At 45.9% G+C, this 14,490-nt stretch overlaps 1 protein-coding gene across 2 annotated transcripts in view; it reads right to left on the reverse strand.

Annotated features, from left to right (window-relative positions):
* VTI1A (vesicle transport through interaction with t-SNAREs 1A) overlaps positions 1-14,490 on the reverse strand; it is a 286,946-nt gene that overhangs the window by 224,944 nt on the left and 47,512 nt on the right. For both annotated transcript variants that reach the window (XM_069979779.1, XM_069979780.1), the window contains exon 4: positions 2,911-2,988. In XM_069979779.1, coding sequence (XP_069835880.1) covers positions 2,911-2,988 — 78 coding nt within the window. The remainder of the gene's footprint in view (positions 1-2,910; positions 2,989-14,490) is intronic.

Raw genomic sequence — 14,490 nt, forward strand, 5'->3', positions numbered from 1 at the left:
AGAACCTGCACACTGTCATGTCTAGTGCAGGGACTGATGGGGGTGGAGCCTGACACTGGGATTCTTGCTCCGCCTCCTCAGGTTCTGCACTAGGTATAACACAGTGTCAGTGGTATAGCCACATGTGCACACAGAGCGGCTACTAAAGGTGCAGACCACGGCCACCTCTACGGACACGTCACACTCTCTTGGTATGAACAAGCTTGCGGTTAATGAGCGGGTGACCCCAGCACTTCTTACTAAATAATACGGGGGGGCTGACATCTCTAGTCTGTAAACACAGGCAAAGGAAATCTGCTTCTATTTAGCAGTGATGTGGCGTGTTCTTGATATGTTATGACATGTATGTAAATCTATGAGGTCACATGTGCACACACAACCGGCTGGAGGCGGGGGGCGCCGTGCGGGGGGAATGCTCCTGCAATCACACATGATTCACAATGGACTGTGTTCAATCCAACTTGTGGAGCAATCCAGGGAATACTGATGATAGGGGGGGGATGGGATGCTGCACCGCCATCACTCAGGACAATAGACTGGTGTATAGCCAACACATCTACATCTTATACTGGGAGACTGCACTAGAAGCGATTGGCGACTGAGTGATGCCGAACTGCAGGATTATACATAGAAATAAATAAAAACAAACAAATAAACAAACATATAAATAAACCCTCAGCCCGGAGCTACCGTGTGGGCTCTGGACGTTTTCCCATGTCCGTTCTCCAGTTTCCTCGCACACTGATGGGCTATCGTGGAGTTTAGATTGTGAGCCCTAATGGTGATGAGAATGTCTGTACCGCGCTCCGGAATATGGAAGTGCTATAGAAACAGTGACTACTTCTATACGTATAGCCAGAGACTGAAAAGTAGGGAGACCGAAAATATAGAAAATTAATAAAATATAGACTTTGATTTATTTTAGTGCGATCTATGGTGTAACGTCCGTGCTCGGGTGTTCTTGAGGAATCTGGTGGTCTCTGTTGTGTCTATAGTGACAGAAGAGCGATGAACATGTATACACTATGGATACAGACACATCAATACATACGGGCAATCCAAATGTGTGTGCTCCTGCGTATGTACATAGCTACACACCAGATAGAGATAGGAAAATTGGGAATAAAAAATATATATATTTTATGATATGAAAAACAAACATGAAATGAGCAAAATTATCACTCTATTTGGAAACAAGACTCAACACTAAAACTAAACACAGCTTATGGCTTCTATCACTACTACCAAGAATATTATCACTAATAGAACACACTGTATATTCAGTCACTCATGTACTTATTTGTTAGGGAGCATGCAACAAAATACTAACATCCTAAACAGCAACTAAAGACACTGTCTAATTAGAGAGAGAGAGAGAAAGAAAGAAAGAAAGAAAGAAAGAAAGAAAGAAAGAAAGAAAGAAAGAAAGAAAGAAAGAAAGAAAGAAAGAAAGAAAGAAAGAGGGAAAGAGACAAAGAGAGAGAGAGCGAGAGCAAGATATCTACTATCTCTCTATTTATCTAGCTATCTCTCTCTCTATCTACCTATATCTCTCTATTTATCTAGCTATCTCTCTCTCTATCTACCTATCTCTCTATTTATCTAGCTCTCTCTCTCTCTATCTACCTATATCTCTCTATTTATCTATCTATCTCTCTCTCTATCTACCTATATCTCTCTATTTATCTATCTCTCTCTCTATCTACCTATATCTCTCTATTTATCTAGCTATCTCTCTCTCTATCTACCTATATCTCTCTATTTATCTAGCTATCTCTCTCTCTACCTATATCTCTCTATTTATCTATCTCTCTCTCTATCTACCTATATCTCTCTATTTATCTATCTCTCTCTCTATCTACCTATATCTCTCTATTTATCTCTCTCTCTCTATCTACCTATATCTCTCTATTTATCTAGCTATCTCTCTCTCTATCTACCTATATCTCTCTATTTATCTATCTCTCTCTCTATCTACCTATATCTCTCTATTTATCTATCTCTCTCTCTATCTACCTATATCTCTCTATTTATCTAGCTATCTCTCTCTCTATCTACCTATATCTCTCTATTTATCTATCTCTCTCTCTATCTACCTATATCTCTCTATTTATCTAGCTATCTCTCTCTCTATCTACCTATATCTCTCTATTTATCTAGCTATCTCTCTCTCTATCTATCCATATAAGACCTGTCAGTTATGTAGAAGACATTTCCTGTCCTGTGTACCTGACATCACATATTTCTTTCCCTCCTGGTTGTAATGACGACTATAATTATTATTATTATTATTATGCTTTTCGGTGTGGCAGAGCGCTGTTAAGACGCCATGATGTGTCAGTAAGGAGTTGGGGGGTGCGGGTCCTGTCACATTGGGGTATGGCGGCATGGCGCAGCACGCACCGGCACATGTAAACATTTCAGGCTTTGATTATAGATGGAATCCAGGGCGGCCGAGCATTGAGGGGAAGAAGAGAAACTGAAAATAAAGGCTGCGCGGTGTCTTTTCAGTGCGGCTCTCACCCCTGTTGATCTTGGAGCATCTACTGGTTGGTGGTGTCGGCCTGTGTTGATTTAATTACGATATCAAAGTGTGTTTCGGGGTTATTAGATCTTTTTTTCTTAGATATACGTGGGACGAGGCGGTGGTCTCTTCTTCATCAAACTGTGTCCTAGGTGGCGACTCCAAAACAGGCCGAGCAGATGGGGGGGCGGTAATGAGATCGGGGGGCTGAAGGGTTAACGGCACAATCTCCACACAAGGGGGTTTTGAAGTTGATGAAAATCTGGGCTTTGCATTAAATCACATCACTTCCACATGAGTTCCTGCTAATGCGGTTAGATTATCCAGTATGCAGGCCCTTCCCTCCCCCGCCGCGGCCCGCTAGCTCTCTCAGATTAGCATCCTACCTGGCTCTCGGAGGAGTTGCCATCGTCCCCTAGAAGCTCATTTCGCACTTCGTCACTGTAGGCGATCCGTGACCTTTTCTGCAAAACAAAACAAAAGGGAAAAAAAAGTGTTAGGAAAATAAATCTTGGCCTGAAATGTGAAGAGGAGCAGGGTGTTTCCGACCCTGGAGGGCCCCCTAATGGAGGCCTATCTGATACAATCTGAGAGATGGGGCCTGCTAGCAACGGCCCGATTCATGTGTGTCCAGAAACAGCGGGACGATTTGGTGCTACAGAAGGCCGCACAATTCAAAGGTATGCCTGCCAGCCATGCAACTGTTGTTAGAGGGATTGTTCAAAGCCGCCGCTACGGCTTAACAGCTTCCCCTGGAATATTAACCTCTTGGCGCACAAAAGAGCGCCGCACCGGCCAGTCAGCCCGATGCTGGGAGCTGCCACGGCCAAACGGCCTTACTGAAGAACGCAACGCCGCTGTCCAACAATACTTACTGTAAGATAACTTTTCACATAGATCTCATACTCTAGTCACAGCTAAAGCTGCGTTCACAGGTCTATAAGCTGCATGTAGGATCAGTGCCTTGATACATCTACAGCAGGCATGGCCTGCCTAGATACTGAACAAGCAGGGGATGCAGTGCGAGAGCAAACCTGGATAACTGAGAATGCAGCTTTGGCAGTGACTGGAGTACGGGACATGGCACCTTAGGGATATTCCCATTTACACTAATATAGTTATACTTGTAGGAGTCATCAAGCTTAGGGGGCATTCACACTGTCCGTAAGTAGAGAAGATGTGTTTTGGAACAGCGCTCAAAACTCCTGGCATCATAATTTATTTTGTCACTTCCCACCAGTCTCAGAGACGTCATTTCCCGCTATAGCCCACCAGTCTGTGCCTGAGCCGTCACTACCTGCTATAGCCCACAAGCCTGTGCCTCAGAGACGTCACTACCCGCTATAGCCCACCAGTCTGTGCCTCAGAGATGTCACTACCCGCTATAGCCCACCAGTCTGTGCCTCAGAGACGTCACTACCCGCTATAGCCCACCAGTCTGTGCCTCAGAGACATCACTACCCGCTATAGCCCACAAGCCTGTGCCTCAGAGACGTCACTACCCGCTATAGCCCACCAGTCTGTGCCTCAGAGATGTCACTACCCGCTATAGCCCACCAGTCTGTGCCTCAGAGATGTCACTACCCGCTATAGCCCACCAGTCTGTGCCTCAGAGACGTCGCTACCCGCTATAGCCCACCAGTCTTTGCCTGAGACGTCACTACCTGCTATAGCCCACCAGTCTGTGTCTCAGAGACGTCACTACCCGCTATAGCCCACCAGTCTGTGCCTCAGAGACGTCACTACCCGCTACAGACGTTTGATGACAGTAAATACACTTCAAGACACATTAAGTCTGGCTCAGCGGTGTGATCAGGTTTCATATAAGACATTTACCTGCAGAACATTAAGGCAGGGGTGGGGGTGATGTTTGCCCCCCATACAATCACATAGTGGGGGCTGAGCCTGTGCTGGGCAAGATCTTACAAAATAGCAAATTAGAAAGCGGCGTTTTTATCTCTCCCGAGTCTGTAATCACGTTAAATAGAAAGACTGAGCCGCAATATCCCGGTAATTACTCGCTTCTTTATTTTATTCTTGAAGATTAATAGGCGGTGGGAAGAAGAGACCACGTGGGACGTGATGAGCCGTCTCTCTGCACTGACGGAGGGGATACAGACAGCCAGGAGCACATATCCTGATACTATACCAGAGGGTAGGAAAGATGGCCGACACGGGTGAGGATCGGGCCGCTCACATTGCATCATGCAACTTTTACATGAATCCTATCACTTTGTTCCCTTCAGCTGAGGCAGCACAGAAGTCATTGGGATGATCGACGCGGTTACACAACGTAAAACTACAGCAGTTTTTGAGGGGTGGAACAATGCTTTAGTTTTACTGGGATCCCGCCCAGAGCGTATACACATTGTATACGCTCCGGCGGGGATCCCGTGCGGCCCCGCAAATAACTGACATGTCAGTTTTCTGCGGCTGCAATTCGATGAATTGCGGCCGTAGGAAAACATGTCAGTTCACACAGTGAAGCGAGCGGCTCCAGACGCTTGCTTCACTGTGTGCTATGGGAAGCTCTGATGCGGGCGCGCGCTGATGCGCCCGCATCATAGCTCTGCGGCTGGACAGATCATTCAGGATGATCCGGGCAGAGAACAGCCGGTCTTAATACGTTGTGTGAACATAGCCTAATAAGGGTGCGTTCACACGTACAGGATCTGCAGCAGATTTGATGGCGCAGATTTGAAGCTACAGATTAAAAGCAAATCAAAGGTGTGTTCACACGTACAGGATCCGCAGCAGATTTGATGGCCCAGAGTTATGCTGGGTTTACACCGAAGGATTATTGTGCGAATTTGCACGATAACGATCGAATTCGAACGATAATCATACGTGTAAACGCAGCAAACGATCGCACGGCGAGCGAGAAATCGTTCATTTTGATCTTTTAACATGTTCATAAATCGTCGTTCGTAGTTCGCAAAAAATTCGCCGATCGTTCCGTGTAAACAGTCGTCGCGCGATAGTCCGGCCGCCCGGCCCCCCGCTCGCAGCCCGACCCCCGGCTCATCCGCAGCCCCCTGCGCCGGCTCGATCGCCAACCCCGCCGCCGCTCCGATCGCCACCCCCGCTGCTGCTATACTTTATCTGCTCTGCGTAGCAGGTCTTCCACATCCCCGACTCCTCTCTTCAGTGCACTAATTGGCTGAAGAGGGGAGCCGGGAATTTCAAACGGCTCCCCTTCAGCCAATCAGTGCTGAAGAGGAGCACTGATTGGCTGAAGAGGAGCCGTTTGAAATTCCCGGCTCCCCTCTTCAGCCAATCAGTGCACTGAAGAGAGGAGCCGGGGATGTGGCAGACCTGCTACGTGGAGCAGGTAAAGTATGGTCGAGGCGGGGGCAATCGGAGCAGTGGCGGCGGGGGTGGCGATCGGAGCAGCGGCAGGGTTGGCGAACGGAGCGGCGGGGGTGGGCTACGGTCGGGCCAGGCTGCGGGTGCATGATCACAAAACAATTTTTCCGTACAATATATTGTACCGTCTAAACGCTTATCGTTCTAAAAAAAAAATTGTTACTTCGAAATCATTAATCGTGCGATCGGGCCAATTATCGCTCCATGTAAACTTAGCATTACTTTGCATTAAATCTGCAACTTCAAATCTGCGCCATCAAATTTGCTGCAGATCCTAAAGGGGTTTTCCACTCAGACATAACTTTTGATATGTTGCTGCCCATGGTAAGACTAACAATTCCTTCCATAATTTTTGTTATCTATTTAGTCTCCTTCCCCCAGTTCTGAGCTGCTGTTTTCTGCTGAAGACACAAAAATCTGAGTGGGAGCTTTTCTCTGTCTCCCCTCCTCCCCCCTCCCTTCTGAGACGGCTGATTTAAACAAGTCCCTGGCAGGCTTTATCTGCAACACTGTAGCTTCTTTGTAAGGCGGGAGGGTTATTCTGAGGTCAAGTTGCTGATGAACTCACTGTGATTATCCCTCCCAGCATTACAGAGAAGCTACAATGTTGCAGATACAGCCTGCCAGGGACTTGTTTACATCAGCCGTCTCAGAAGGGTGGGGGGAGGAGGGGGGAGGCAGAGATTTTTGTGTTTTCAGCAGAAAGCAGCAGCCGGGAACTGGGGGAAGGAGACTGAATAGATAATAACAAGTATGGAAGGAATTGTTAAGTCTCACCATGGGCAGCAACACATCAAAAGTTATGTCTGAGTGGAATACCCCTTTAATCTGCTCCGACCCCAGCTCCCCTTCATAATCTGTCCATAATCTGACCCTCACATGTGCCCAGGGATCCCTGTAAGTCCTATAAACAGGGAATGAAGTGGCAGCTGAGCATGTGCACCAGTGCCTCATCCACATGGTGGGACAAGTAAGAGGCTAAGCAGCCGGACCCCCACTAATCAGTTTGCCATAATTTATTCCAGGGAACCAATCCTGCCCCCCCCCCTTACAGCTCTTGCAAAACTTTATCAGCGTGTTATCTGTGGTGTTACATAGGACTGCAGGTGACATCTACTACATTATCTGTACTCAGAGATATCACTGTGTTATCTGTGGTGTTACATAGGACTGCAGGTGACATCTACTACATTATCTGTACTCAGAGATATCACAGTGTTATCTGCGGTGTTACATAGGACTGCAGGTCACATCTACTACATTATCTGTACTCAGAGAGATATCACAGTGTTATCTGCGGTGTTACATAGGACTGCAGGTCACATCTACTAAATTATCTGTACTCAGAGATATCACTGAGTTATCTGTGGTGTTACATAGGACTGCAGGTCACATCTACTACATTATCTGTACTCAGAGATATCACTGTGTTATCTGTGGTGTTACATAGGACTGCAGCTGACATCTACAATACATTACATCATTATATCCTCTGCTGCACTAATGATATAACACACATGATAAATAACACAGACTATGAATGAGTCTTCAGACTAATGTGATGATAAGAGATGGGACTATCTGCTGATGGGTCAGGACTCGCTCACACCCCTTGTACATACATGTGCACCTTACATTCCTGTGCGGCTAATTTAAAGGGACAATGGTGTGTTTTTCAGGTGGCGTTTCCTGCAGCCTCTCTCCCACTAGCTGCGCCGGGTGCCTATATTAAAGGCTCGGAAACCCTTTAACCAGGCAGCGGAATCAGAGGCGTCTTTAATTATTCATTTCATCACTATGGGAGACTAAAACACTCGGCAGTATGCAAGAATATCATATGGAGATTGTTTTTGTTTTCTGCCTTTTCTCCAAAAAGCGAACAAATTGGCAGCGACTACTCAATTATATGACTCCATTTCATTTTTTTCTTTTTCTCGAACATCAAAGGGAAAGGAGAAATTATAGCGGCATTCCCGGGTCAATAAAAGGTAATCAGTCAAAGTGTTCTCGCTCCACAATAAAGATAATAGCTCCGCTGCGGAACATGAATGTTACCTCCATATACACGAGTGCTGCACCTCCTGGGGAGGAGATGCAGGGTGCAGGGTGGGCTCCACACCCCGCCACTGACAGGAGGTGATAGGCGAACCCCCAAAAACACACAGAGGGAAACGCTACAAGGAATGGATTTATGGGGAACATGAGGGTTTACAGATCTAAATATCAGTCATATCTACCAAATAATGCGAGTATAAAAGATGCAAATATTACTACTATACAGGTTACTGACCAAACCCAGAATACAAAGACCAATATTACCAATAATACCAGTATACAAGTAACACACCACGACCACTACCGTCATCATCACACAGGGACTGGATACTACCACTATATACACAAATATCACCAAGAATGGCAGTATACATGGAACAAATAATACCGTCACACCATGACCTCTACTATTACCACCACATAATGACTACCACCACTCTACTGTCACTGATCAGTATCCACTATATATATAAATATACCAATAATACTAGTATGTACAGGACATATAGTATACCATCACATCATGATCACTACATTAATCACTAGGGACAAGCGACTTACAGTAATAGTGAAGCACTTTGCTACGCTTAGCGGCCAGCGTGTCAGCGGGCTGTCCTAGAACTCCTTGCCGCTCCGCTACGGGTGCCTGGAAAAGCTAGATCCAGTCCTGAGAAACTTCTCTCGTTTTCCCAGGACTGGATCCAGCTCTTCCAGGCACCCAGAGCGATGCGACGCAAAGTTCAAAGGACCCCGAACGACAGGCTGACCGCCAAGCATAGCAAAGTGCTTCGCTATTAATGTAAATTTGCTCGCCCCTAATTATCACCATATGATGACTGGATAATACCACTGAACTGTTACTGAAAAATATTCACTATATAAAGACCAATATTCTTCTTAAGCTGTGACCATATATCCAGCTGTAGATAGGTTCTTCAGATCTTATGGGTGATTATAGTGCAGTTATATACAGTGACTCACAGGGGACATCTCTGAATAAATGTGGACCGGCCATCAGGAAGACTTCTCCAGTCCATGAACTGTCTATGCACAATCTGCCAGACAAGCATTTTAGGCCCCCTGCCCCAGCACCATCCTCATCTCCTCTGGTGTATTGCTTCACGTAATAACAGTGCACCCTCTGTATCCCTATAGAAGCAGTTGGGCCCAATATATGTCTGCAAACAGTAGTCAGGCCACTGTGCACCACTCTTATAGAATACGTGTATGCCGCACTCTCATAGATCCCATGCGTATGCCGCACTCTCATAGATCCCATGCGTATGCCGCACTCTCATAGATCCCATGCGTATGCCGCACTCTCATAGATCCCATGCGTATGCCGCACTCTCATAGATCCCATGCGTATGCCGCACTCTCATAGATCCCATGCGTATGCCGCACTCTCATAGATCCCGTGCGTATGCCGCACTCTCATAGATCCCATGCGTATGCGGCACTCTCACAGAATATGTGTAAACCGCACTCTCATAGATCACATGTGTATGCCGCACTCTTATAGATCCCAGGTGTATACTGTACAAAACAACTGTCCCTGTGATATATTACTCATGTAAAAACCTTCAATAAAAAAAAACAAAAAAAATAAAAAATGATTGCACCTATGGAAAAATCAGTCGTTTGTCTAATATTTACCCGAGCATTACCGTAAAGGGAAGTGCAAAAGGCTGCAAATACAATAACTGTACTGAGGGAGATATCAGACCAGTGACAGCTAATGTTATAGTTCAGAATACGTACAGTATATATATGCATATAGACACTGATCAAAACTTCAGGGAATCTTAACACAAATGCAACTGCTAGCGTGTGTGCGTGTGTATGTATTATACAAACACGCACACATCCATATATATATGGTGTGGTGTAAGAGCTCCCTGTACTGAGTGGGAGGGGGAACTGGGGAGGGGCATGGCCTGCGCAGGGTGGTCTACAGCACTGTACTTTGACCCAGGAAGTCTCCCTCCACTTCCAAATAATAGCCCTTGTGTTTCCCATCCTCTCTATCCCTGCTATAATGTGCCTGCACTTACACTCAGCTACACACACTGCTGCTATAATGTGCCTGCACTTACACTCAGCTATACACACTGCTGCTATAATGTGCCTGCACTCACACTTAGCTATACACGCTGTTGTATAGAAAGGTTTCAGTCACTGTCCTCCTGCACCTCTCTGTGATTCTAACTCTAATTCTAATTCTGATTGGTCCATGTTGAACACACACCCCTTCCCCATTGCTGTCATGTGACCACACAGACCTCTGACAGCAGAGCTGCTCCTCTATTCTAGCCTGTTGTACTACACTACTGCATTATGGGGATGTGCAGTTCCATCCTGTATCTACAAACTGCTGCTGTGTTATCAGGGTTATACAGTTACTATACATTATACTCCACATGCCGATTGCTATACTGTACAGTAACGTATAATATCATATATTCTGCTGTTTATGAGTGTTTGTTTCATCTGTTCTACATGTTATTTAGAATTTTAAAAAATCATTATTTTTGGGGTGCAGAACCAGAGTGGATTTGGATTACAAGTGCCGCCCCGGAACAAATTATGCTCGTAATCCAAGGCACCACTGTGTATATGTATATATGTATTTTATATATATACACACACACATAAGCATTTGAATTAATGTTAACATTTCCTGTGTAGGGTTAAATATACTGTCAAGAAAATCGTTTAAAACAAGATAATTCACACTCCCCCCCCCCCCCCCCCAAATCCTAATGTTCTATAGGATTCATCAGATCTTACAGGGGACATATACTACCTGCTCCTGAGCACACATAAATCTGCCCCCTGGTCCAGGCGATGCTCTGCCAGCTGCGGCACCCCTCCTTATGTTCTAGACACAGGAGGTCACAGCTAATCTACACGTCAGTGACTCTGGAGGAATATATATATATGCAAAGTAGTTTTCACGGCACTCCAAATGAGGTGTAACAAAAAAGTGTATTTATTCCAAATAAATCAGCACAGCAAACATAATCAATTGAATATGTTTGCTGTGCTGATTTATTTGGAATAAATACACTTTTTTGTTACACCTCATTTGGAGTGCCGTGAAAACTACTTTGCATATTACTGAGAAACCTGTGGTTGAAGGACTTTTGCACTGGCACCCACTACTGTGAACTGTGCTGCTGACTATGCAGATAGATAGATAGATAGATAGATAGATAGATAGATAGATAGATAGATAGATACAAAACGAAAGTTCCAAGCACTCCAGCATAAGTGAAATAAAGTAGTGGTTTATTGTAAAGTGCAAAAAATACAAAGATGCAACGTTTCGATTCCCTCTCAGAATCGTTCTCAAGCTTGTACAAAGCATCTTTGTATTTTTTGCACTTTGCAATAAACCACTACTTTATTTCACTTATGCTGGAGTGCTTGGAACTTTCGTTTTGTATCTGGGGATCCCTCCAGCCAAGGGACTTACATCCTGCAGCACCCACTACATCCACTAAGAAGTGCGGCTCCTACTTCTCCTCTAGATAGATAGATAGATAGATAGATAGATAGGAGATTATATATATATATATAGCCTTCCTGATCCAGAAGAAATAATGCCCATTATCTCTTATTCTACAGGTAAAAAGAATAAGTTTGGTGTTTCGTGGATCCGAGGAGCCTCCGAGCTGCTCAATTTTGCTAATCAAACTCCCTGACAGCCCAAACAAGCATCTAACGCTGATAATTAAGTGAAATTGCGGAGGAGGGGGCGGCGGGGGGGGGATGGGGGGGCGGATTGTAAGAAGGATCCCGAGCTTCTCACTTCATCACTATCAGCTGTATATAAATTTGTACTTAGACCAAAATGCAAGGCGGATGATTTCTGCAGGAAAGAAAGTGTCACAGAAGCAATAGCGGCTTGAAGGAGCTCGATTCATAATGCATTTTATAAATAGTTAATGTCTCCCATACATAAGCCCGGCTGCAAATCAAAAAATTGTCAACATTTTTAGTCCTAGTTGTCAGTTTTTGCTGTCGACTGGAGCTTTGTGTGTGTTTCTGAAGCCGGGAGGAGGCTTGTAATTCCTGCATTTTCTCTATATGGCTTTAAGAGCTTCTCCAGCCAACTTCTCCCCCCCAACACGAGTGTGTCAGATGTAACGGAGGGGGCGGTGGGGGGGAGAAAAGTTTTCAGTTTCCTTGTTAAGACTTTGTCTTTCCTACTAGCAGAGTAGGTGGTATAGCAGGGGATGTGTGAGCCGGGGGTGACGGAGGATTCTTTATGGTGCAGAGCTTAGTGGTCGCTGACTATGAGGGTGCCGACCCTGTGTAATACTGACCTTTACCCAGATGAAAAGTGATGTTGTGTGTGAGTGACCGAAGCGCATACTGAGCCCTCGGCAGCAGCAAGAAAAATGGAAATGCATCTCTGTACTAGAGAGATGTATGAACATACTGCACTACAGCATATGTGAGGTCTGCATGGCAGGGGAAATGTGGAGCGTGTGGAGGGGAAGAAGCAGCTATATGTGGCCCAATAGGGGGAAGTGGTCTACCACAATGGGAGGAAGGGTCTGGAGAACGGAGAAAGGAAAGATATGTGGCCCAATAGGGGGAAGTGGTCTACCACAATGGGAGAAAGGGTCTGGGGCAAGAAATACGGGGTCTGGAGAATGGAGAAAGAGTCCAACGCTGAGGGGAAAGGAGTAGTCCAACCCAGCGGTAAGTGGTCCATCACAGTGGTCTAGGGGGGTGGGGGATGTGGGGTCTTGGGGGCTGCACAGGAAAAAAAGTTGCCCAACAAAGAAGAGAAAGGGCCATATGCACAAGGACAGTAGTCCAATCTAGCAGAGAAGTGGTCTAACAAAGGAGGAAGGAGGAAAAGGGATTGGCACAGGTAAAGGCCCTATTCCACGGAACGATTATCGCCCGTATTCGACCAATATAGGCTGTTTCAGGCGATAATCGTCCCGTGGAGTAGAAGGCAACGATCATCCGAAATCGTCCATGTCGGCTGATCGTTGCAGTCATTTGTCTCTCAAACATGTTAAAAAACAAACAAATGTGATAGCAGCGATCTGCTGCCATTGCTCCACGGAATAGGAACGGCAGCAGCGGGCCACCGCCATCCTCTATGGGCTGCCCGAGCTGCCCCCCCCCCGCAGCCCCTCCCACACTCACGTGCTCGCTACCACCGCCATTACACGAGGAAAGAGGAGCAAACAAGCGCGGACAGCGCTCATTTCCTCCTCACTTTTGGCCCGTGGAATAGGGGTTTCAGGATTACTTTTCTTACAGATGGACTGGACTCCACATACATTTATGTGTCCACACACACACACAGATACAGAACTGCACCGAAACAGAAACAACATTTACGGCCTGTCTAATTTCTGTCCACCCAAACCGATACTCTGAGGATAGCCCTATGAGCCGCCGCCATCTGTCGGCCAGGAAGCAGGGCTTAAATAGCCTCCCTCACAAGTCATCCAAAAAAAGCTAATGAAACATTGCAAAAAGTGCACAAAAAGGAAACAAATGCATAAAGAGGGGATAAGGACTCTGTGGCTGCTGATAATGGAATCAGTGATAGATTGTTACAGCACCAGGCTTATCTCCTGGGGATGTGCTGCCCCCAGTGGCCACAGGAGAAACAACATCCAGTATCTCAGGACCGGTCATATTAGTGCGTAATAAGTTATAACAAAGCGTGGCGCTGATTCCGCGGCTTGTTTTCTATAATTAATCAGCCGGCGCTGTGGACTGTACAGTAACTCAGGTGCTGATAGCTGGGGAGATAAGGACGGGGCAGGTGCCCAATATTTCTCTGATTAAAATGTAATTAACTTGTTAACCCCGCTCTGAAGAAATGTCTTGCCATTTAATTGAGTTTCAATGATCTCGCTCAAAAGCTTGATTTACTCTCAAAAAGCGAGGGCCGACATCCAATCCTTATTGTTAATTAACTGCAGAGGGGGCCGGCGCGTTTCAGCGCTAATGTGAGATGTGAGAAAAACACACTAAACAATATGATGGGAAAAAAAGTTACAGGAGGTGAAGAGATGTCTAAACTCCGCAATATTACAGTAACCCTGCACTGTCCAAGAGACTCGCTGGAAAACTACAACTCCCAGCATGCCCAGAGAAGCCAAAGCCTGAGGCTCCGCAGTAGGGATGGGGAACCTTTAGCCCTCCAGCTGTTGTGAAACTACAATTCCCATCATGCCTGACAGCCTTTGGTCCACAACAGCTGGAGGGCCGAAGGTTCCCCATGCCTGCTCTACAGCTGCTGCAAGAAAACAACACCTGGCATGCTCTGACAGCCAAAGACTATGACTGTACAGCAGTTCCAAAACTACAACTCCCAGCATGTCCTGACAGCTGAAGTCTATGTCTTTGTAGTGATGACAGCTAGACAGCGGCAGGTTACAGGAAACACTTGGAGAGGATTTTCCCATAGATCCCCTGCAATCTATACCACGATCCACAGCCAAATGCAGATGCAGCAGCAACACTGTACAAGCAGCAGATTTCTTTCTGGTGTGATGATGTCA

The sequence above is a fragment of the Dendropsophus ebraccatus genome, chromosome 8 (assembly GCF_027789765.1).
Source record: "Dendropsophus ebraccatus isolate aDenEbr1 chromosome 8, aDenEbr1.pat, whole genome shotgun sequence".
Taxonomy (NCBI): Eukaryota; Metazoa; Chordata; class Amphibia; order Anura; family Hylidae; genus Dendropsophus; species Dendropsophus ebraccatus.